Source organism: Theropithecus gelada, chromosome 19, assembly GCF_003255815.1.
Source record: "Theropithecus gelada isolate Dixy chromosome 19, Tgel_1.0, whole genome shotgun sequence".
NCBI classification, from domain to species: Eukaryota; Metazoa; Chordata; class Mammalia; order Primates; family Cercopithecidae; genus Theropithecus; species Theropithecus gelada.
The window spans coordinates 12830425-12851693 of NC_037687.1; the positions used below are offsets into that span (position 1 = coordinate 12830425).

Consider the following 21269-nt stretch of genomic DNA (forward strand, 5'->3'; position numbering starts at 1 on the left):
GGCTGGTGTCTCCCCATTTTTGAGAGACAGGGTTTGCTCTGTTGCCCAGGCTGGAGTGTGGTATGATCATAGCTCGCTGCAGCCTCCAACTCCTGGGCTCAAGTGATCCTCCTGCCTCAGTCTCCTGAGTAGCTGGGACTACAGGCACATACCATCATGCCTGGATAATGAAAATTAATTAATTAATTAATTATTTTTGGGACAGAATCTCACTCTATCGCCCAGGCTGGAGTGCAATGGCACGATCTTGGCTCACGGCAACCTCCGCCTCCCAGGTTCAAGTGATTCTCTTGCCTCGGCCTCCCAAGTAGCCGGGATTACAGGCACATGCCACTGTGCCTGGCTAATTTTTTGCATTTTTAGTAGAGATGGGGTTTCACCATGTTGGCCAGGCTAGTCTCAACTCCTGACCTCAAGTGATCCGCCCCCCTCGGCCTCCCAAAATGCTGGGATTACAGGCGTGAGCCATCCCGCCTGGCTGAAAATGTTTCTTTTTTTGTAGTCCTGGGGTCTCATTATGTTGCCCAGGCTGATCTCAAACTTGTGGCCTCAAGCAGTCCTCCTGCCTTGGCCTCCCAAAGCACTGGGATTACAGGTGTGAGCCACTGCACCCAGCCTCAAGTACAGAATAATTATATTAACACTGGGACTGTCAGGAATAGGAGGTGTCTCTGCAAGTGGGCAAGAGTCACCCACGAACGGTTCATGTTCCCAGGTGGGGCTGCCCAAGGCTGTCTCCCTCCCCGCTCTCATCCTCATTCCTTTGGTAAACCTTCTCTGTGGCGGGGTCTGTCCTGTGCACTGTAGGGCATTCAGTACCATTCCCAACCTCCACACATAGTCTCTCTTCACCTTGCAATCCTAGAGTACTGTCCACGGATTCGTATGTGGGCAGCCCAGTGTAGAACGCCCTTGCTGTGAGCTCTCCGCAGAAGTCAGAATGTCACTGCGGGCTGCTATTTGGATATGCTAACTGGGCTTACGTTTAATATGCTAATTGATTCAGGCAGGTGGTTGGCTCTGCCCTCAATGCCTGGGGTCGGGGGCTTGCAAGAGGATAGGGACCAGCCTGGCCAACATGGTCAAACCCTGTCTCTAGTAAAAACACAAAAATTAGCTGGGCGTGGTGGCGCATACCTGTAATCCCAACTACTCGGGAGGCTGAGGCAGAAGAATTGCTTGAACCCGGGAGGCGGAGGCTGCAGTGGTGAGCTGAGATTGAGCCACTGCACTCCAGCCTGGGAAATAGAAAGAGACTCCATCTCAAAAAACAAAAACAAAACAAAACAAAAACAAAACCAGATTCTTCTGGGCAGAGAGAACAGGGGGGTGGGTGGGAGAAACAGATGGACAGGGAAGAGAGAGAGAGACAGAGACAGAGAGAACGAGATGGACCTGCCCACTTTCTCCCAATCTCCAGCAATGAATGGTGGCACCACTTTCGAGAATCTGAAGAATGATTGAGGTTAATCTGTCCCCCCTTGCGGCCCCTTAACCTGCTGGAAAGGAAGCTCAGTGTGCTTAGAAAGTGAACTGAACTGTGAAAACAAAGCGTGTCATGCTCTCCTGAGACTCGCATCTGCTCAAAGGGCTGCCATTAGTACCACTCTTCCATTGCTGTCCCCACACCCTCCTGACCTTCTTTAACCCCGAGAGCCTGGCTCAGCTGTGGAATGCCAGAATGAGGCCTGGCACTCACTGAGGATAAGAGGTGGAGGGGCCCCTGGCTCAGAAATCTGGGGAATCAGCCGGGTGTGGTGACTCACACCTGTAATCCCAGCACTTTGGGAGGCCAAGGCGGGAGGATCACGAGGTCAGGAGACTGAGACCATCCTGGCTAACACGGTGAAACCCCGTCTCTACTAAAAATACAAAAAATTAGCCGGGTGTGGTGGCGGGCGCCCGTAGTCCTAGCTACTCGGGAGGGTGAGGCAGGAGAAGGGCATAAACCCGGGAGGCGGAGGTGAGATCAGGCCACTGCACTCCAGCCTGGGTGACAGAGCGAGACTCCGTCTCAAAAAAAAAAAAAAACAAACACACACACACACACACACAAAAGAAATCTGGGAAATCATTGTCTTCAGGGAACTCAGTGGCATCTGGGGTATAAGTAACAACTGCGACAGCCAAACGCAGGGACATCTCCGGGAGTCTTTGAAACCCTCAGGAAGGGAATCCAGTAGGTGTCACACAGGCTGGACTTCCTGGGGTTCTGAGCAGTAATGACTAGCTCAGCAGGCTGGTGTTGTCCAAACCCTGCACATTCCAGTGGAAGGACTGGTCCTTGACTTGCTCCTAGGAGGTGATCTTTAAGCCTTTGAAATGTCCTGCCTGAAAATAGTGTCTGTATTTAGCAAGGGGCTTGGGCCCCACAGGATAGTTCATTCTTTTTTTTTTTTTTTTGAGTCTTGCTGTGTCTCCCAGGCTGGAGTGCAGTGGCGCGATCTCAGCTCACTGCAAGCTCCGCCTCCTGGGTTCACACCATTCTCCTGCCTCAGCCTCCCGAGTACTGGGAACTACAGGCACCCGCCACCAGGCCCGGCTAATTTTTTGTATTTTTAGTAGAGACAGGGTTTCACCGTGTTAGCCAGGATAGTCTCGATCTCCTGACCTCATGATCCACCCGCCTCGGCCTCCCAAAGTGCTGGGATTACAAGCGTGAGCCACCACGCCCGGCCTTTTTTTTTTTTTTTTAAATGGAGTCTCGCTCTGTTGCTCAGGCTGGAGTGCTGTGGCGTGATCTCAGCTTACTGCAAACTGCAAGCTCTGCCTCCCAGGTTCACATCATTCTCCTGCCTCAGCCTCCCAAGTAGCTGGGACTACAGGCTCCCACCACCACACCCAGCTAATTTTTTTTTTTTTTTGTATTTTTTAGTAGAGATGGGGTTTCACCATGTTAGCCACGATGGTCTCAATCTCCTGACCTCGTGATCCACCCGCCTTGGCCTCCCAAAGTGCTGGGGTAACAGGTGTGAGCCACCCCGTGCCTGGCCTTTTTTTTTAAAAAAAAAAAAAAGAGAGATAGGGTCTCACTATGTTGCCCAGGCTGGTCTCAAATCCCTGGCCTCATACGATTACAGGTGTAAGTCACCGTACCTGGCCCATAGAGTTCATTCTATTTATTTATTTTGAGATGGAGTTTTTGCTCTGTTGCCCAGGCTGGAGTGCAATAGTGCGATCTCAGCTCACTGCAACCTCTGCCTCCTGGGTTCAAGTGATTTTCCTGCCTCAGCTTTCCGAGTAGCTGGGATTACAGGCGCCCACCACCACGCCTGGTTAATTTTCCATACAGTTAATTCTAACAGTGTGATTTATGGTTGGGGTCTTGAGCCACGTGGTATCAGTTTGACCTTTTGAGGGACTGGAGACGGAGTAACTATGGTCAGCCCTGCCTGCATGACAAACCCTCAATAAAAACCCTGCGGCACCAAGGCTCAGGTGAGCTTCCCTGGTTGGCAGTACACAGTGCGTGTTGCCACACATTGCAAGGAGCAGACTGGAGCAGACAACTGGAAGCTCATGCCTGGTGTCTCCTGGACCCTTCCCCAGATCGCCTTCCTTTGCACATTTTATGTTTTTGGATTTTGTTTGTTTGTTTGAGATAGAGTCTTGCTCTGTCACCCAGACTGGAGTGCAGTGGCACGATCTCGGCTTAATGTAGCTCTGTCTCCTGGGTTCAAGGGATGCTCGTGCCTCAGACTCTGGAGTAGCTGGGACTACAGGCATGTGCCACTGCACTTGACTAATTTCTTTTCTTTTTTTTTTTTGATACAGAGTTTTGCTCTTGTCACCCAGGCTGGAGCGCAATGGCACGGTCTCAGCTCATTGCAACCTCCACCTCCCAGGTTCATGTGATTCTCCTGCCTCAGCCTCCTGAGTAGCTGGGATTACAGGGGTCTGGCACCATGCCTAATTTTTGTATTTTTGGTAGAGATGGGGTTTTGCCATGTTGGCCAGGGTGGTCTCAAACTTGTGACCTCAAGTGATCTGCCCAACTTGCCCTCCCAAAGTGCCGGGATTACAGGTGTGAACCACGACGCCTGGCCCTTTGCAGATTTTTTTTTTTTTTTCTAATAGAGTCTCACTCTATCCAGCCTGGAGTGCAGTGGCAGGATCTCGGCCCACTACAACCTCTGCCTCCCGGGTTCAAGTGATTCTCCTACCTTAGTCTTCCAAATAGCTGGGATTACTGGTGCCAGTCACCATGCCTGGCTAATTTTTGTATTTTTAATAGAGACAGGGTTTCACCATGTTGGTCAGGCTGGTCTCGAACTGTGTGACATCAAGCAATCTGCCCATTTCACCCTCCCAAAGTGCTGGGATTACAGGCATGAGCCACCGTGCCCGGCCCTTTGCAGATTTTAATCTGTATTCTTTCACTGCAATAAACTGTGAGTATAAAAACTTTTCTCAGTTCTGAGTTCTCCCAGGATATCACTGAACCTGTGGGTGGTTTTGGGACCCCTGAACACAGATCCTCAGAGTGCCACAGCAGCTGAGTTACGATGGCATTACATGCGAAGAGTGGGGGTGTTGTTAGACCCGTTGTACAGATGAAGGAACTGTGGTAGGCAGACTTCAAACCTGCCCTTCTGCCAAGATTCTGTTTATTCAAACACTAATCTAGGGATCACTGCCCAGGCTATGAAGGGACTTTGCAGATATAATTAAAATACCGGAGGCCCGGTGAGGTGGCTCATGCCTGTAATCCCAGCACTTTGGGAGGCTGAGGCGGGCAGATCACGAGGTCGGGAGATCGAGACCATCCTGCTAAAATGGTGAAACCCCGTCTCTACTAAAAATACAAAAAATTAGCCGGGCATGGTGGCGCATGCCTGTAATACCAGCTACTCGGGAGGCTGAGACAGAAGAATCGCTTGAACCTGGGAGGTGGAGGTTGCAGGGAGCCGAGATTGCACCACTGCACTCTAGCCTGGGTGACAGTATGAGACTCCGTTTCAAAAAAAAAAAAATGCTGGGCACGGTGGCTCACGCCTGTAATCCCAGCACTTTGGGAGGCTGAGGCGGGTGGATCACCTGAGGTCAGGAATTCAAAACCAGCCTGGCCAACCTTGGGAAACCCTGTCTCTACTACAAATACAAAATACACAAAGAATTAGCTGGGCGTGGTGGCAGGCACTTGTAATCTCAGCTACTCAGGAGGCTGAGGCAGGAGAATTGCTTGAACCTGGGAGGCAGAGGTTGCAGTCAACTGAGATTGCACCACTACACTCCAGCCTTGGCAACAAGAGGGAAACTCTGTCTCAAGAAAAAAAGTTAAAATATCAAGTCAGCTGACCTCAAAATACAGAGATGATCAGGGTAGGCCTGCCCCAATCAGGTGAGCCCTTGAAAAGCACAATATTCTCTCTGCTTGGTGGCAGACGGGGAAGTCGAAGAGAATGGGAGCACATGGACGATACATACACTTCCAGGAGCAAAAAGCTAAAAAGCCAGTGATAAAACAAGACCTCAGTCCTACAACCACAAGGACTTGAATTCTGCCAACACCTGAATGAACCTGGAAGTACATTCTCCCCCAGATCCTCCAGATAGGAGCCCAGCTTGGCTGACACCTTGATTTCAGCCTCGTGAGACCCTCAGCAGACAGCCCAGTACAGCTTCTTGGACTTCTGACCTACGGGACTGTGAACTGACAAATGGGTGTGTCTCAAGCTGCTATATCTGTGGTCATCACATACCTCATTGCAGTCTTGACCTCCTGGTCCCCAGTGATCCTCCCACTCCAGCCTCCCAAGTAGCTGGGACTACAGGTGCCCATCACCACATCTGGCTAATTTAAAAATTTAAAAATTTTCTATAGAGATGGGGTCTCTCTGTGTTGGCCAGGCTGGTCTTGAACTCCTGGCCTCAAGTGATCCTCCTGCCTCGGCCTCCCAAAGTGCTGGGATTACAGGTGTGAGCCACTGCGCCCAACCTCCTTGTGCTCTCTTTACCTTCACTTTGTTCCTGGCACTAACAATATTCGTCCTCCACCCCTCCAGTCCCCCACCTTCCCTGCCACTTCCTCCTTGAGTCTTGCCATGTGGCCTTGGCTCTTCCTCCCTTCTTCCTCTCAAGACCCTGGAAGGAAAATGTGTCCCAAGGCTCAGTCTTTCTTCCTCCTGACTTCCCAGTGGTTTCAGCTGGGCTCAGCCCCTTCCTACCTGTTGGACTCTCCACCCGCTCTTCTCCCACCCGCTCCTTCTCTCTGGTCCCGTTTGTTTTTCTTTTCCTTCTTTCTTTCTTTCTTTTTTTTTTTGAGACAGAGTCTTGCTCTGTCCCCTAGGCTGGAGTGCAATGGTTTGATCTCAGCTCACCACAACCTCTGCCTCCTGGGTTCAAGCCATTCTTGTCCTCAGCTTCCCAAGTTGCTGGGATTATAGGTGTGCACCACCACGCCCGGCTAATTTTTGTACTTTTAGTGGAGATGGAGTCTTGCCATGTTGGCCAGGCTGGTCTCGAACTCCTGGCCTCAAGTGATCCACCTTCCTCGGCCTCCCAAAGTGCTGGGATTACAGGTGTGAGCCTCAGGTCCCCATTTCTTCTGGTGATTGTGCGCCTCTCTCTCTGCCCTGCTGTCCTTAATCAGCTGCCAAGTCACATCACATCCCCTTTCAGGCCTCTGAAATGCACTCCAGACAGGGGACCACTGACCCCTCCGCCAAAGCTGCCCTGGTCAAAGTGACCATAATGACCAGTCACTTGCGATCCTCATTATCCTTGGCCTCTGGGCAGTGTCTGACGTGGCTGGTCCCCTTCCTCCTGAAGCCGCCCTTCTAAGCATAGAAACTGCCTCCAGGAGCTCACACTGCCCTGGTCTCTGCCCGCCTCCCTGGCCTCCCCTTCTTCTTTCCCCCTAATGATGGAGAGTGAGCCCTGAGCTAGGTCTTTGGGGGAATCTCTCAGTTCTATTTATTTATTTATTTATTTGAGACAGAGTCTTGGTCTGTCGCCCAGGCTAAAGTGCAATGATGTGATCTCGGCTCACTGCAACCTCTGTCTCCCGGGTTCAAGTGATTCTCCTGCCTCAGCCTTCAGAGTAGCTGGGGTTACAGGTGCCCACCATGACACCCGGAATTTTTATATTTTTGGTAGAGATGTGGTTTCACCATGTTGGCTAGGCTGGTCTTGAACTCCTGACCTCGTGATCCACCCACCTTGGCCTCCCAAAGTCCTGGGATTACAGGTGTAAGTCACCGCGCCCAGCCCCTTCTCAGCTTAAATTTTTTTTTCTTTTTCTTTTTCTTTTTTGTTTTGAGCCAGGATCTCGTTCTGTCACCCAGGCTGGAGGGCAGTGGTGCAATCATGACTCACTGCAGCCTCAAACTCCTGGCTTCAAGCAATCCTCTCATCTCTGTCTCCTGAGTAGCTGGGACCACAGGCATATGCCACCATGTCCAGTTAATTAATTTAATTTTATTTTTGAGACAGAGTCTTGCTGTGTCTCCCAGGCTGTAGTGCAGTGGGGTGATCTAGGCTCACTGCAACCTCCGCCTCCCAGGTTCAATCGATTCTTCTGTCTCAGCCTCCCGAGTAGCTGGGACTACAGTACCCACCACCAGATCTGGCTAAATTTTGTATTTTTAGTAGAGACGGGGGTTTCACCATATTGGCCAGGCTGGTGATCCTGACCTCAACTGATCCACCCACCTTGGCCTCCCAAAGTGCTGAGATTACAGGCGTGAACCACCATGCCCGGCCTACCCCTAGTTCTAAGCTACTGTCCTGTCTCCACTCGGATGATATCAGCAGCCCCGACCCTGGCCTCCTTCCACTCTCTCATCCCCTCAGTGGCCGGAGGGAACCTGTTCAAATGTGAGTTGGGTCAGGCTCCTCCTCTGTTGTGAACCTGCGTGGCACGCCCTCACTCAGAAGGTGAGTCAGTTCAATACCCCTGGTGTCCCCTGTTCACCCCCCTGTCAGGGCCTTTGCCAGTCCTTCTGTCTGGAGCACCTTCCCCCCAGGGATCCACGAGACACTGCCTCACCTCCTCAGTGGCGGCCTCCCCGTCCACCTAAAGAGTAAGCTGCTGGGTTCCCCATGCTTGGACGAGTCTCTGGCACATTGAAGGGGTGCACTAAATATCTGCAAATGGGCCAGGTGTGGTGACTCATGCCTGTAATACCAACATTTTGGGAGACCGAGGTGGGAGCACTGCTTAAGCCCAGGAGTTTGAGACCAGCCTGGGCAACCTGATGAAACCTCATCTCTATAAAAAATATAAAAGATTAGGTTGGGCACAGTGGCTCATCCCTGTCATCCAGCACTTTGCGAGGTCGAGACGGGCGGATCACGGGGTCAGAAGATCGAGACCATCCTGGCTAACATGGTGAAACCCTGTCTCTACTAAAAATACAAAAAATTAGCCGGGCATGGTGGCAGGCGCCTGTAGTCCCAGCTACTTGGGAGGCTGAGGTAGGAGAATGGCGTGAACCCGGGAGGCGGAGTTTGCAGTGAGCCGAGATCGCACCACTGCACTCCAGCCTGGGCAACAGAGCGAAACTCCGTCTCAAAAAAAAAAAAAAAAAAAAAAAAAAATCAGGCTGGGCACAGTGGCTTACGCCTGTCATCCAGCACTTTGGGAGGTCGAGGCAGGTGGATCACTTGAGGTCAGGAGTTCGAGACCAGCCTGGCCAACATGGTGAAACCCTGTCTCTACCCAAAATATAAAAAATTAGCTGGGTGTGGTGGTATGTACCTATAATCCCAGCTACTTGGGAGGCTGAGGCAGGAGAATCACTTGAACCCAGGAGGTGGAGGTAGCAACCAGCCAAGATGGCACCATTGCACTTCAGCCTGGGTGACAGAGGGAAACCGTCACCAAAAAAAAAAAAAAAAAAAAAATTAGCTGAGTGTGGTGGTGTGTGCCTGTAGCCCCAGCTACTGGGGAGGCTGAGGTGGAAGGATCACTTGAGCCTGGGAGGTCAAGGTTGCAGTGACTTGCAATCATGTCACTGCATTGCAGCCTGGGCAACAGAGCAAGATTCTGTCTCCAAAAAAAAAAAAAAAAAAAAAAAAAAAACCAAACCCAAAACCCCAAAAAACGCTGTGGAACGATTGAATGGAAGAGTGAATGAAAATCCGGGCGGTGACAGCAGCTCCTCTAGTTTGGGGCAGGGAGGGAGATCCCCAGTTCCACCCTGTCCCGCCTGTCTGCACCCGCCCCTGTCCCTTCCTTACCCTTGGCAATCTTGATGTCCAGGGCTGTGCGGATCAGAGCCATGAGGGTGGAATTGAAGTGGACGGTGTTGTCATCTGCGACGGGCAGGTCCATCCGCAGAAGCCGCTACAGAAAACCCAAGGCAATCGCAGTCATTCCCAGGCATCTCTCCTGGGTCTCCCGTGAGCCACGCCCACCCCTACCCAGGGAGTCTCAGGAAGAACTCTGAAGGCTGCAGTGGCTGAGGTGACCCTTACTCAGGTTACCTGTCCCAGTACTCTGTTTCTCTTGGTGGCCCGTGGGGAGGGCACAAAAGGCTCTCCTGTATTTCTGGTCCCCTGCCCTCTCCTTTTTCCCCCCACCTGCTTGACCTGAGAGCTGGCATTTCCAGGGTTAGCCTCAATCCTTGTCCCACCCCCGCCCCGCCCCAGAGTTCTTCTGGACGGCCCTGTTTCGGTCTGACCCCAAAGAAAAAGAGCACAAGCTGGATTTGAGCAGCACGTGCAACAGCCAAGGCTGAGGGAGCCAGAACCACAGCCGCTGGTGGGGGGCGCCGCCGGCTCCCCACCCCCAACCCCTGGCTTGGCCCAGATCAGGACAGACCAGATGGGCACAGACCACATCATTCCTCTGAGAAGCAGCAGGCAGGCAGCCCCCCACCGACGGGGCAGGCCCCTCGCAGGCATGCAGCAAGGCTGTGACACAGAACAGCACAGACAGGGGTGCATGCAGACGGAATCTCGAGACTCATTCATAGCTCCGTGGGAAGTGTATCTCAGGGACATGTCCGGATCTTGGCTCTCTGTGCAGTGGCAGGGGGAAGGGGTGAGGGGCATTCCCTTCCAGCCCAGGGAAGAAAAGATTCCCCATGTCCCAGGCAGGGGCTCTGTCCACCATGCTTGGTGGCATGGGAGAGGATGCTGGGCTGGTGTGCACCAGCCCAGGCTGAGGTGGCACAGAGAAGGGGGGTGAGGGTGACTTGGGTGGTGATTCAGACACATGTGGGCTGGAAACACAGGGCTGAAGATGGGGAGGGGTATGGTAAATCCAGAGCAGGACAGTAGAGGGGACACTGGGGGCAGGGTGGGGAAGGAGGTGGGAAATAGAGAAACACACACAGACTGGGCCACTGTGCACAGTTGTGCAGGTTGTATACTGCACAAAGGGCTCCTGTCTTGGAAATGATAGATGTATGTACTTATTTATTTATTAAAATATTTTTTCTTTTTGTAGAGATGGGGTCTTGCTATGTTGCCCAGGCTAATCGTGAACTGGGCTCAAGTGACCCTCCCATTTCAGCCTCCCAAAGCACTAGGATTACAGGCATGAGCCACCACACCCAGCCCCTGATTTGTGTATTAAATATAACAGCTTCTCAGCTGATAGAAAAAAAGTGTCTTGTTCTCACCACATTGGTGAATTGCAACAATTTTCCAACAGACATGTTCTGTGGAAAGGGCGCCTTTTTCAAATTTGCACAAAGTTGTCTTATGGACCCATGGTGGCCTGCACAAAGACCGGGACAGGAAGGGCTTTCTGTCCCTCTCTTGCACATGCGCACACATTCATCTAAGCAGAGACTGAGAGAAGCGACTTGAGGAAAACTGTGTGTATGGGGGGGGGGGGGGGGCGGAGCGACAGGTGCCAGGACAGGCTCATTGTCTGAGATGCTGCTGGGACAACCTTGTCCCCGGCTTTGATTGAGAAGTGAGGGGAGACATATAGGTTAGGTGAGGAGGGGTACACAGAGGAAGGAAAGGAATGAGGTGAGGAGGTGGCAACATGGGGCGGGTACAAATAGCATTGATGGATGGGGACACAGGGAAGATCAAGGTGGATGGGAGAATAGGATGATGGGGTAATATTTTTTGGGCGGGGAGAATCTTTAGGGGTCATCGCTGAACTTCTTGTGGATGAGTGGAGGGAACAGAACATCTGTCCTTGGGCGCCAAGGGAGATTCCAGGACAGGGATCTGGAGGGGTGGCCCGGCCCAGCCGCTTGGCGGCAGGACGCTTGCTCTCTCAGCCAGCATGCACCACCCCCCGTCGGCCATGGTGCCTGCCCGCCCCAGGCCCCGCCAAGGCAGCGTGCATGGCCTGCATCAGTGTGCCACCGTCCAGGGGTCCAGCTGCGGCCGCCTGCCCACTCTGGAACAATGGAGAGGCATGTTGGGGTGTCTTGGGGGGGATTAGGGACAGGGGCTGGGGACAAAACTCCAGGGGAGGGAAGGAAGGGGAAGAGAGGTTCTTGGTGCTTCTTGGAAGGTCTCGAATCCCCCAAGGCCCTAGGTCAGAGATCAGCTTCAGGTATGCGTGGCAGGGGCGGGGACCTGGGGGCTAGAGGCACAAAAGATGGGACCAGGACTTCCCCTGCTTTTGGGGGCTAAAGCCCCTTTCTGCAAGGCGCCTGCCCCAGCCTGGGCATGGGGGCCGCTCTGGGTGGGCAAAAGTGGGAGGCGTGGGTTTTGACTTCCCGAAGAAGCGTGTTTGTTTCCAATTTGGTACCTGGGAGACCAGGTGCAAGGGGACCTGGGCGCTCCCCTCCCCCTCCCCCCAGCGTGTCGGCCATAATGGAGTCTCAAAACACGAAGACACTCATCAGAAAGGACGGACACAGTGTGCTGCTTAGAATCAAGGGATGATCATGATCAGTTTACTCGAGAAAAGAAAAAAAAGAATCAAAAACAAAAAAGAAGAGAAACGTTGGAAAAAGAGAGTCGGCCGGGTGTTTCTGGTCAGCACTAAAAAAAAGAAGAAGAAGAAGAAAAAAAAACCCAGTGCCCGGACATTGGTGGTCGGCAAGGGTAGTCTACCTTGTAAGCCACTCTGGCCGGACACTTCTTCCCCAGACCCAGGGGCGGAGACATGTGTCTCAGCATCTGATACATGTCCAGGTAAGGCATGCGGCCCCTGGCAGCACCGAAAACGAAAAAAAAAAAAAAAAAAAAAAAAAAAAAAAGGGGGGGGGGAATGGGAACAGAGAACCAAAGGAAGAGGGGTGGGGAGGAACAGAAGAAAACAGAAATCCACACGAGCCGAAAAAATAGAGAGAGAAAGATGCAGAGAATGATAAAATAGGTATTTCAAATCAATGGAAAAGAGGAGGAAAAAAAATGGAAGAAAAGGTCATTAAAAAAAGATTACTTCACTGCTCGGGAGCAGGGAGAGAGAGAGAAAAGAGAAAAGTCAGATTCAGCTTGGGCTCTGAGCTACAGTTCTGGAGGGATGCAGAGGGGAGTGGGGGATTCTCACTTCGGAAGACTTAGAGCCATGCTTTTGTTCATTGCCTTTTTTTTTTTTTAATTTTTTTTAAAGAGACAGGGTCTCTCTCTGTCGCCTGGGTTGGAGTGCAGTGATGTGATCATAGTTCACTGCAGCCTCCACCTCCTGGGCTCAAGCAATCCTTCTGCCTCAGCCTCCCAAGTAGCTGGGACTACAGGCATGTGCCACAATGCCCGGCTAATTTTTTATAGAGAAGGGGGTTCTTTTTTTTTTTTTTTTTTTTTTTTTTTGAGACGGAGTCTCGCTCTGTAGCCCAGGCTGGAGTGCAGTGGCCGGATCTCAGCTCACTGCAAGCTCCGCCTCCCGGGTTCACGCCATTCTCCGGCCTCAGCCTCCCGAGTAGCTGGGACTACAGGCGCCCGCCACCTCGCCCGGCTATTTTTTGTATTTCTTAGTAGAGACGGGGTTTCACCGTGTTAGCCAGGATGGTCTCGATCTCCTGACCTCGTGATCCGCCCATCTCGGCCTCCCAAAGTGCTGGGATTACAGGCTTGAGCCACCGCGCCCGGCCTGAGAAGGGGGTTCTTGCTATGTTGCCCAGGCTGGTCTCAAACTCCTGGGCTCAAGCGATCCTCCAGCTTTGGCCTCCCAAAGTGCTGAGATTACAGGCATGAGCCACCGCGCCCGGCCATCACTGTCATTTCTAAAGTTGGGTCACATTCTCTGGTTTGGCTGAGGCTGGTCTCTGAGGGGGCCTAGGTGGGGAGGAGGGGCCAGTGCCAGGGAGGGGAGGAGGGCTAGGGGCTTTGAGAGGTGAGGGGTGGAGGGGGAGAGAGTGGAGGTGATGGTTGGGGGAGAAATGCAAAGTTACAATCCCCCAGGGGATGTGTCTGATTCGGGGTGCCGTGGAGACCCCAGGATGGGCAGCTTCAGCTAAGAGCAAGCAAAGATGGCTGAAGGCTGAAGGGAAGGAGGAAATATGTTCCATGCTTTATCGAGTCTACATGACTGCATTCTGTTGGCTAAGAGAGTTTTCTAGTTTAATGCAAGAGAGAGAGATGGCTCTGTTTTTTAGAGATATATAGATATATATATATATATATGAAATATATATATTGAAGAACCCCAAGCCACACTCATTCCATGGATGCTAGCAGGTTTTAGTGGAAGTCAAACCTTGCAAGCAACCCTATGAGGACATTTCTTGCCTAAGCCGAGAGGGGGAGATATTACTCGCAATAAACTGTACATATCCTTATAATGAATCCGACCGCTGAAAGGAGAAGAAAGGGGGTTAGTGCAGGCAGTGGGTTCACACGGGCTCCCTGGGCACACGGCGAGGTCATGATGCCCGAGGCTGGGGTCTCCCTGGCTTGAAGGAGTGGGAGAGACTTGGGACACGTGAAGGTCCCCAGTATATTCCCAGACACTGGGGAGACCCAGGGGTGGAGGATTTCAGTCGGGGTGTGCCAGGAGTTCTAGACTGCAGGGCACCTCCCCTGGGGTTCTCTCTGCATCTGCCTCCTCCACAATCTACATGGGCTACAGGGGTGGGGGGGCTTGTGGAATAGAGGACTTGGGGACAGCATCCAACTGCTGTGACCTAAAATCAAAAGAAGAAGAGTTAGGAACCAGCCAAAGCCCAGCCCCAGACCCATGGCTCTCCACAGCCTCTTGGTCTCATGGAAGACTTGTTTGAGGCTATGGGAACAGCCAAGACCACCTCCTGCCCAGCTTCCTCATGGGGAGCCTCCTCTCTGGTGCTGAAGCCAGAGGAAGACGGGGCTTAGGCTGCTGAGGGCACCCCAGTAATGCTTCTTCAGGCCCCAAGCCCAGGCTGAACTAAATCCTCAGTGGCTGGTGGGCTCCAGGTATTCGGATAAAGCCTGAGCGAGCGTCAAGGCTTGCTGTTGGGTGAGCACTCAAAACACGCGCACAAGGTGGCACCTACCCCCGAAACCATTGCCCGTCAGTGGAGAGGGACCCCTCTGGTGTCTACCCAGCTGGGAGCACCCGCTCCCTCTGTGGCCACAAAGATTCAAGGGCCCCTGAGGCTCTGTGTCCTCCCCTGGCCTGTATGTCCTCTCACTCCAAGGTTCACAGGTCCCAGTGGGAGCTGAGTTCTGCCACTCTGATGTTGCTGCTAATCCTGTCTGCCAAGGGTAAGCCAGCCCTCCTCCCCACACTCTCAAGAGAACTGAGGCTGGGACGCTGTTGGTTTTCTCCCTGGAGCCTGGCTAATGCGTCCTCACCATCTGGAGACTTCGCAGTGAGAGACAGGAGAGACTCGTAGGAGGAGAGGGCTCTTCAGGACACCTCATGGTTGACGTCCTCCCTCATTTCCCAGAAAGTCCAGGGTCTGGGCAGGGTCGGCACCCTACACGTTTAATGTGGGGTATGCAAGGGCGATGATTCTTATATCTTCTCTCCTGACGGAACCTGTGAGATCCTGCTAGGACCCCAGGAGCTCAGTGCTCCAGGGTCTAGGGCCTGACCTAACCTGCGTTCCAGTTCCAGGGAGAGGCGAGTATTGTGGCTGGAGGATTCGGGCTGAATTCTTACCAAGCTGCGGGGTCATACTCGGCCCAGACACGCACGTACTCATCCAGGTGGTGGGGACCCAGGATGGAGGAGTCTCGGGTGAGGTACTCGAAGTTGTCCATGATGACGGCGACAAAGAGATTCAGCATCTGTGGGGATCCCGGGGACCAAGAGAGAGTGGAGGCAGAGACCGAGGGAATGAAGGGGTGAGTGAGAAGGATACAGACAGACAGACAGACCCAAAGACATGTACACAGAGACCCAGATGGAGAGAGGGATAGAGAGAAGATGGGGAAAAGAAATGAGACACACAGAAAGAGGTCGGGGGAGAGAGGTGATGCTCACTCACACAAGGAGGTCCAGTGAGAGGGAGATCAAATGGAGACATGGGAGAGAGGAAGAGAGAGACACAGAGAGATGGAGAGAGAGAGATACAAACAGACAAAGACTGGCCGGGCGCAGTGGCTCACGCCTATAATCCCAGCACTTTGGGAGGCCGAGGTGGGCGGATCACTTAAGGTCAGGAGTTCGAGACCAGCCTGGCCAACATGGTGAAACCCTGTCTCTACTAAAAATACAAAAATTAGCTGGGTGTGGTGGCATGTGCACCTGTAATCCCAACTATTTGGGAGGTTGAAACTGAAGAATCGCTTGAACCTGGGAAGTGGAGGCTGCAGTGAGCTGAGATCTCGCCACTGCACTTCAGCCTGGGCAACGGAGCAAGACTCCATTTCAAAGAAAAAAATAAAAAAAACACACAGAGACAAAGACCAAGAATGATGGAAAGAAACAGAGTCAGTGAGAAGGAGGGGAGGCTTCTGAAATGGGGACTAACACCAAGAGAACCACCCTGACCCCAACTCCTCCCACATCTGTCCCCAACAAGGCCAAAGTGAGATATTTCTTTCCCACCAATCTTTTTTTTTGAGACAGGATCTCATTCTGTCGCCCCGGCTGGAATGCAGTGGTATGATTATGGCTCACTGCAGCCTCAACTTCCAGAGCTCAAGTGATCCTCCCACCTCAGCCTCCTGAGTAGCTGGGATTGCAGGTGTGCAGCACCACATGTGCAGCTAATTCAATTTTTTTTTTTTTTAAGAGATGGGTTTCACACCACGCTGCCCAGGCTGTTCTTGTACTCCTGGGCTCAAGTGACACTCCCACCTTGGCCTCCCAAAGTGTTGGGATTACAGGCATCAGCCACTACGCCCAGCTGAAATGTTTCAGTGGGTCTCAGATAGGGGAATTCTGTCCCCCACTCCCACTCCCACCCCCTGGGGCATTTGGCAATGTCCGGAGACATTTTTGGTTGTCACAACAGGAGGAAGGGGTGGCGTGTGTTGCTAGCATCTGGTCGGGAGAAGACAGGTATGCTGCTATACACTACAGTGCACGGCATGGCCCCACCCCAAAGAATCAGCCACCGCCAAATGTCAACAGTGTTGAGTGTGAGATGCTCAGGGTCACCTGATCCCAGGCTGGTTCAGAGAAGCCTTGGAGTGAACTAGCCTTCTACACAGCCACATTCTAGAGAAAGCCACTCCCCTGAAAGGAAGCCAGGCTTAGGGAGTCCAGCCGGCCCTCACAGGGTCCACAGACTCACCAGAAACGAGCAGAGGAAGATGAAGGAAACGAAGTAAAAATAAGCGAATTCGTTGCCACACTCTCGAGTCAGGATGCCAGAGTTCTTATCACACGGCTTCCCACTGAGGCAGGAAAGCATGATGTTGTGCCAAGCTTCCCCGGTGGCACTCCTGAGGACAGGGAAAAATCAGAGACTCGGGCACCCAGCCCTGACTGGGCAACAGCGCCTCCCCGGGAGGTGGCGCACACACGTCAAGCACTTGGGCTCTGGAGCTGGCCAGGCAAGCCCCAGGTGGACCATCTCCTTTTACTGGGAGCTGAGGGAAGGGAATTCACATTCTTGACTGTGCACTGATGTCCACAGAGAGCTTTGAAAAAATACCAATGCCCGTGCCTCTTTCCAGCAGACTTGGATTCAATTGGTCTACAGTGGGATTTGAGGACACTGGTATGTTTTTTTATTTTCTTTTCCTTCTCTCTCCCTCTCCCCTTCTCCTCCCATCCCCTGCTCCCCCCCACCCTTTTTGACAGGGTCTTGTTCTGTTACCCAGGCTGGAGTACAGCGGCACAATCACTGCTCACTGCAACCTCAACTTCCCAGGCTCAGGCGATCCTCCACCTCGGCCTCTTGAGTAGCTGGGACTACAGACACATGCCACCACTCCTGGCTAATTTTTAAACTTTTTTTTTGTAGAGATAGGGTCTCACTGCATTGCTCAGGCTGGTCACTGGTATGTTTTAAAAGCTCCCCTCTTGGCCGGGTGCAGAGGCTCAAGCCTGTAATCCCAGCACTTTGGGAGGCTGAGGTGGGCGGATCACGAGGTCAGGAGATCGAGAACATCCTGGCTAACATGGTGAAACCCCGTCTCTATTAAAAATACAAAAACTTTGCTGGGCGTGGTGGTGCTCGCCTGTAGTCTCAGCTACTTGGGAGGGTGAGGCAGGAGAATCGCTTGAACCCAGGAGGCGGAGGTTACAGTGAGCTGAGATCGTGCCACTGTGCTCCAGCCTGGGTGACAAAGAAGGAGAGTCCATCTCAAAAAAAAAAAAAAAAAAAAAAAAAGCTCTCCTCAGGCTGGGCGCAGTGGTTTAGGCCTGTAATCCCAGCACTTTGGGAGGCTGGGGTGCACGGATCACCTGAGGTCAGGAATTCGAGAACGGCCTGGCCAACATGGTGAAACCTCGTCTCTACTGAAAATACAAAAATTAGCCAGGTGTGGTGATGGGAACCTATAATCTCAGCTACTTAGAAGGCTGAGGCAGGAGAATCGCTTGAACCCGGGAGGCACAGGTTGCGTTGAGCTGAGATCACACCACTGCACTCCAGCCTGGGCAACGAGAGCGAAACTCTGTCTCAGAGAAAAATGAAAACAAAAAAAGCTCCCCTCCATCCAGGTGACAGTCGTCTCATACTATATTCTCCCTGGATCACTCTGTTCTAGGTATGCTGGGCTCCTCACAGTCCTCAAACATGCCAGCCACACTCCTGCCTCAGGGCCTTTACACAAGCAGTCCCCTGGGCTTGGACTGCCCTTCCCCATATACCCACTAGCTCCCTCCCTTGCCAATTTCTCTCAAATGTCACACTTTCAGAGAGGCATAACCTGCCGGCCCTCTATTCTTTCTCTGTTGTTAGATTAAAAACATTATTATTATTTATTATTAATATTTTTTACTGTGGCAAAATACACACAGCATGAAGTTTATCAACTTAACCATTTTGAAGTGTACAATTCAGTGGCATTAAGTAAACTCACGTTATCATGCAACTATCACCACTATAACTTTTTTGAAAATTAAAAATATATATTTTTGTTTTTAGAGACAGAGTCTCGCTCTGTTGCCCAGGCTGGAGTGCAGTGGAACAATCATAGCTTACTGTAGCCTGGAACTCCTGGGTTCGAGCAATCCTCCCGCCTCAGACCCCCCAGTAGCTGGGACTACAGGTGTGTGTCACTATGCCCAGTTAATTAAAAAAATTTTTTTTTGTAGATACGAGGTCTCACTATGTTGCTCAGGCTGGTCTCAAACTCCTGGGCTAAAGTGATCCTCCCACCTTGGCCTCTCAAAATGCTAGGATTGCAGGCATGAGTCACTGCACCCGGCCCTATTCCCCTTTATTCTTGAAATTTGTCTTTTTCCAGCATTCTCTATAATTTGTTTTCTGATTATTCATCTTCCCCATAGGGATGTTAGCTCCCAAAGTGCTTAAAATGTCTCTTTTCTCTATTTCCTGGTGCATTCTCGTTTTTCAGCAGTGCCTGGCATGCTGTAGGTGCTCAATAAACCTCCACTGAACAAATGAAGGAACTTTGTGTGCAGCCAAGATGACGAACCAAATAATCAAGCCTCATGGTCTGTAAGCCTATTTTCTCATCGTCAGATAGGGGTGCCAAGAATCCCTTCCTCACAAGGTAATCAGGAAGATTCAGAGATAATGCCTGGAAAATGACCTTCATGATTATGTCCCAGGCCCCTCCGCTTCTGCCCTGCTAGGATTCCTGGGCCCCTAAACGCCCATTTCCAGCCTCACGGGAAAAGAAGGATAAGAGCACATCCGGCCACCCCTACACCGGAAAAGGAGGGCTCGCCCCCTACCGGAAGAGAAGGAGGAGGGCACGCCCCCTACCGGAAAAGAAGGGTGAGGGCACGCCTCTGCCAGAAGAGAAGGAGGAGGGCACGTCTTCCATTGGAAGAGGAGGGCACATCCCCTATGGGAACAGAAGAATGAAGGACGCACCCCACCCCACGGGAACATAATTATCAGAGCAGGCCCCCTTCTCACCGGAAGAGAAGCATGAGGGCCTGGAAGAAGGTCCGGAAGTTATTGTGCTCAGTGATTTGGAACTCATCTTCATCACTGTCCTCGTCCTCCACGTCAATGCCGATGTTACCAAACACCTGCGAAATTGGAGGGTGACGACCAGGGGCTGCCATTCCTCCAGTGGCTTCTGGGATACCCAGCTCAACCTCCATGGCTGCTTCTGTGGACCAGTCTCCTCTGACCCACCCCCTTTTTTTTTTTTGGAGACGGAGTCTTGTTCTGTCGCCCAGGCTGGAGTGCAGTGGCCGGATCTCAGCTCACTGCAAGCTCCACCTCCTGGGTTTACGCCATTCTCCTGCCTCAGCCTCCCAAGTAGCTGGGACTACAGGCGCCCGCCACCTCACCCGGCTAAGTTTTTGTATTTTTTAGTAGAGACGGGGTTTCACCGTGTCAGCCAGGATGGTCTCGATCTCCTGACCTCGTGATCCGCCCGTCTCGGCCTCCCAAAGTGCTGGGATTACAGGCTTGAGCCACCGCGCCTGGCCTGACCCACCCCTTTCTAAGGATGGCTGCCCTCCTTGGGCCTTGGGACGCTCTGGGAACTTTAGGGGTGTGGCACTCACCTGCATCCCGATGATGGCATAGATGAAGAAGAGCATGGCGATCAGCAGACAGACATAAGGCAGGGCCTGGTGGGAAAAAAGGCAATGAAGAAGAGTGCTGAGGGTCCCTCAACCACACTGTCTTCCTCCCTTGTCCCAGTGCTCTGCCCCACTGGGTTGGGTGGCCACATGCTGTGCCAGAGTCCTGCCAGGGCAGGTGGGCATCTCTGGAGGCTCTAGAATGAGGCCCTTACAGCTCTGAAGACACATCAGGGGCAGGAAGTTAGACAAGAGCCCTGGAGATAACAGATTCTCTGCATGACTACATCACAGAGGCACTTCCAATCTGACTTCTACATTCAGCCAGAGCAAGGGGGTCACCCCCGCAGCCCTGGGCCAGCAGTGGGGACGAGGACTCACCTTGAAGGACTGCACAAAGGTCCAGAGAAGAATGCGGATGGTGTAACCCTGACGGAGAAGTTTGATGAGCCGGGCAGCTCGGAAGAGGCGGAGAAAGCTCAGGTTGATGAAGTTATTCTGGGGAGATGGAGGAAAAGGGGTGACCATCCACCCACCCCAAAGGGCTCAGAGCTGTCACCACTCACAGAGGCCCCTACATGAAGCCAACCAACAGGAAAAAAGCAAGCCAGACCCCAAATAAGGAGGGAGAGAGAAAGCACTATTAATGCAATGATGCGGAGGAAAAACTCGAAAAAGGAATAATGTTGGGAGAGAGAGGGTGGGAGGGAGGAAAAGGCATCAACTCAAAAGCATAAGCCCTCCCTGCCAGCCCCACCCACAACAGGGAAAATGAAAGAAAAAGGAAGAGGGAAAAAGGGACAGGGATGGGGAAGAAATAACAAAAGAACAAGAAAAAGAAAATATATCCGAATCATCCAATCAGGAAAAAAATCGAGATGGTTTTTGTTTCTCCCAACAACCAAATGCACTGAGACGAAAGGACACAAGCCGGTCAAGTTGCGGAATCTATTACACGTGTACGATGCACAAACACCAGGGCGGGGGTGGGGGTGGAGGTCGCCAGCACGCTCAGGCCTGGTGGACATGTGCGGGTTTCGAGGGCATGTTACGCTCCGGGCCAGAAATGCATCTGTCACGGGACTCACCGGGCACCCTGCCCTGCCCTGCCCTGCCGAGCTGCCCACCCGCTCCTGCCCGCCCTGACCTCACCCCACGGCCAAGAGGAGCAGCGGCTCGAGCCAATTGGGAGAAGCGGAAGAGCATCTTTTCTTACCCCCTTGGCGAGCGGGAATGGGGAGGACGGGAGGGAGCTGGGACTGTTCGGCTGCAGGGTGAGTCCTCGCTGCCCGCTGAGTCGGAGAAGATGCATTTGGGGCCCTTTTCCCCCCTCTCAGGGATGGCTTCTCAGCTT

The 21269-nt window shown here is 52.5% G+C and overlaps 1 protein-coding gene across 3 annotated transcripts in view; it reads right to left on the bottom strand.

Moving 5' to 3' along the window:
- Positions 1 to 21269, bottom strand: part of CACNA1A (calcium voltage-gated channel subunit alpha1 A) — a 309344-nt gene that overhangs the window by 12147 nt on the left and 275928 nt on the right. For 2 of the 3 annotated variants that reach the window (XM_025366939.1, XM_025366937.1), the window contains 7 exons: positions 20297 to 20413; positions 19898 to 19963; positions 19296 to 19411; positions 16530 to 16680; positions 14948 to 15075; positions 11977 to 12073; positions 9184 to 9289 (listed from right to left, as the gene is read on the bottom strand). In XM_025366939.1, coding sequence (XP_025222724.1) covers positions 9184 to 9289; positions 11977 to 12073; positions 14948 to 15075; positions 16530 to 16680; positions 19296 to 19411; positions 19898 to 19963; positions 20297 to 20413 — 781 coding nt within the window. Of the gene's footprint in view, positions 1 to 9183; positions 9290 to 11976; positions 12074 to 13561; positions 13659 to 14947; positions 15076 to 16529; positions 16681 to 19295; positions 19412 to 19897; positions 19964 to 20296; positions 20414 to 21269 lie in introns of all 3 variants that reach the window. The other variant, XM_025366938.1, reaches the window with a different exon arrangement.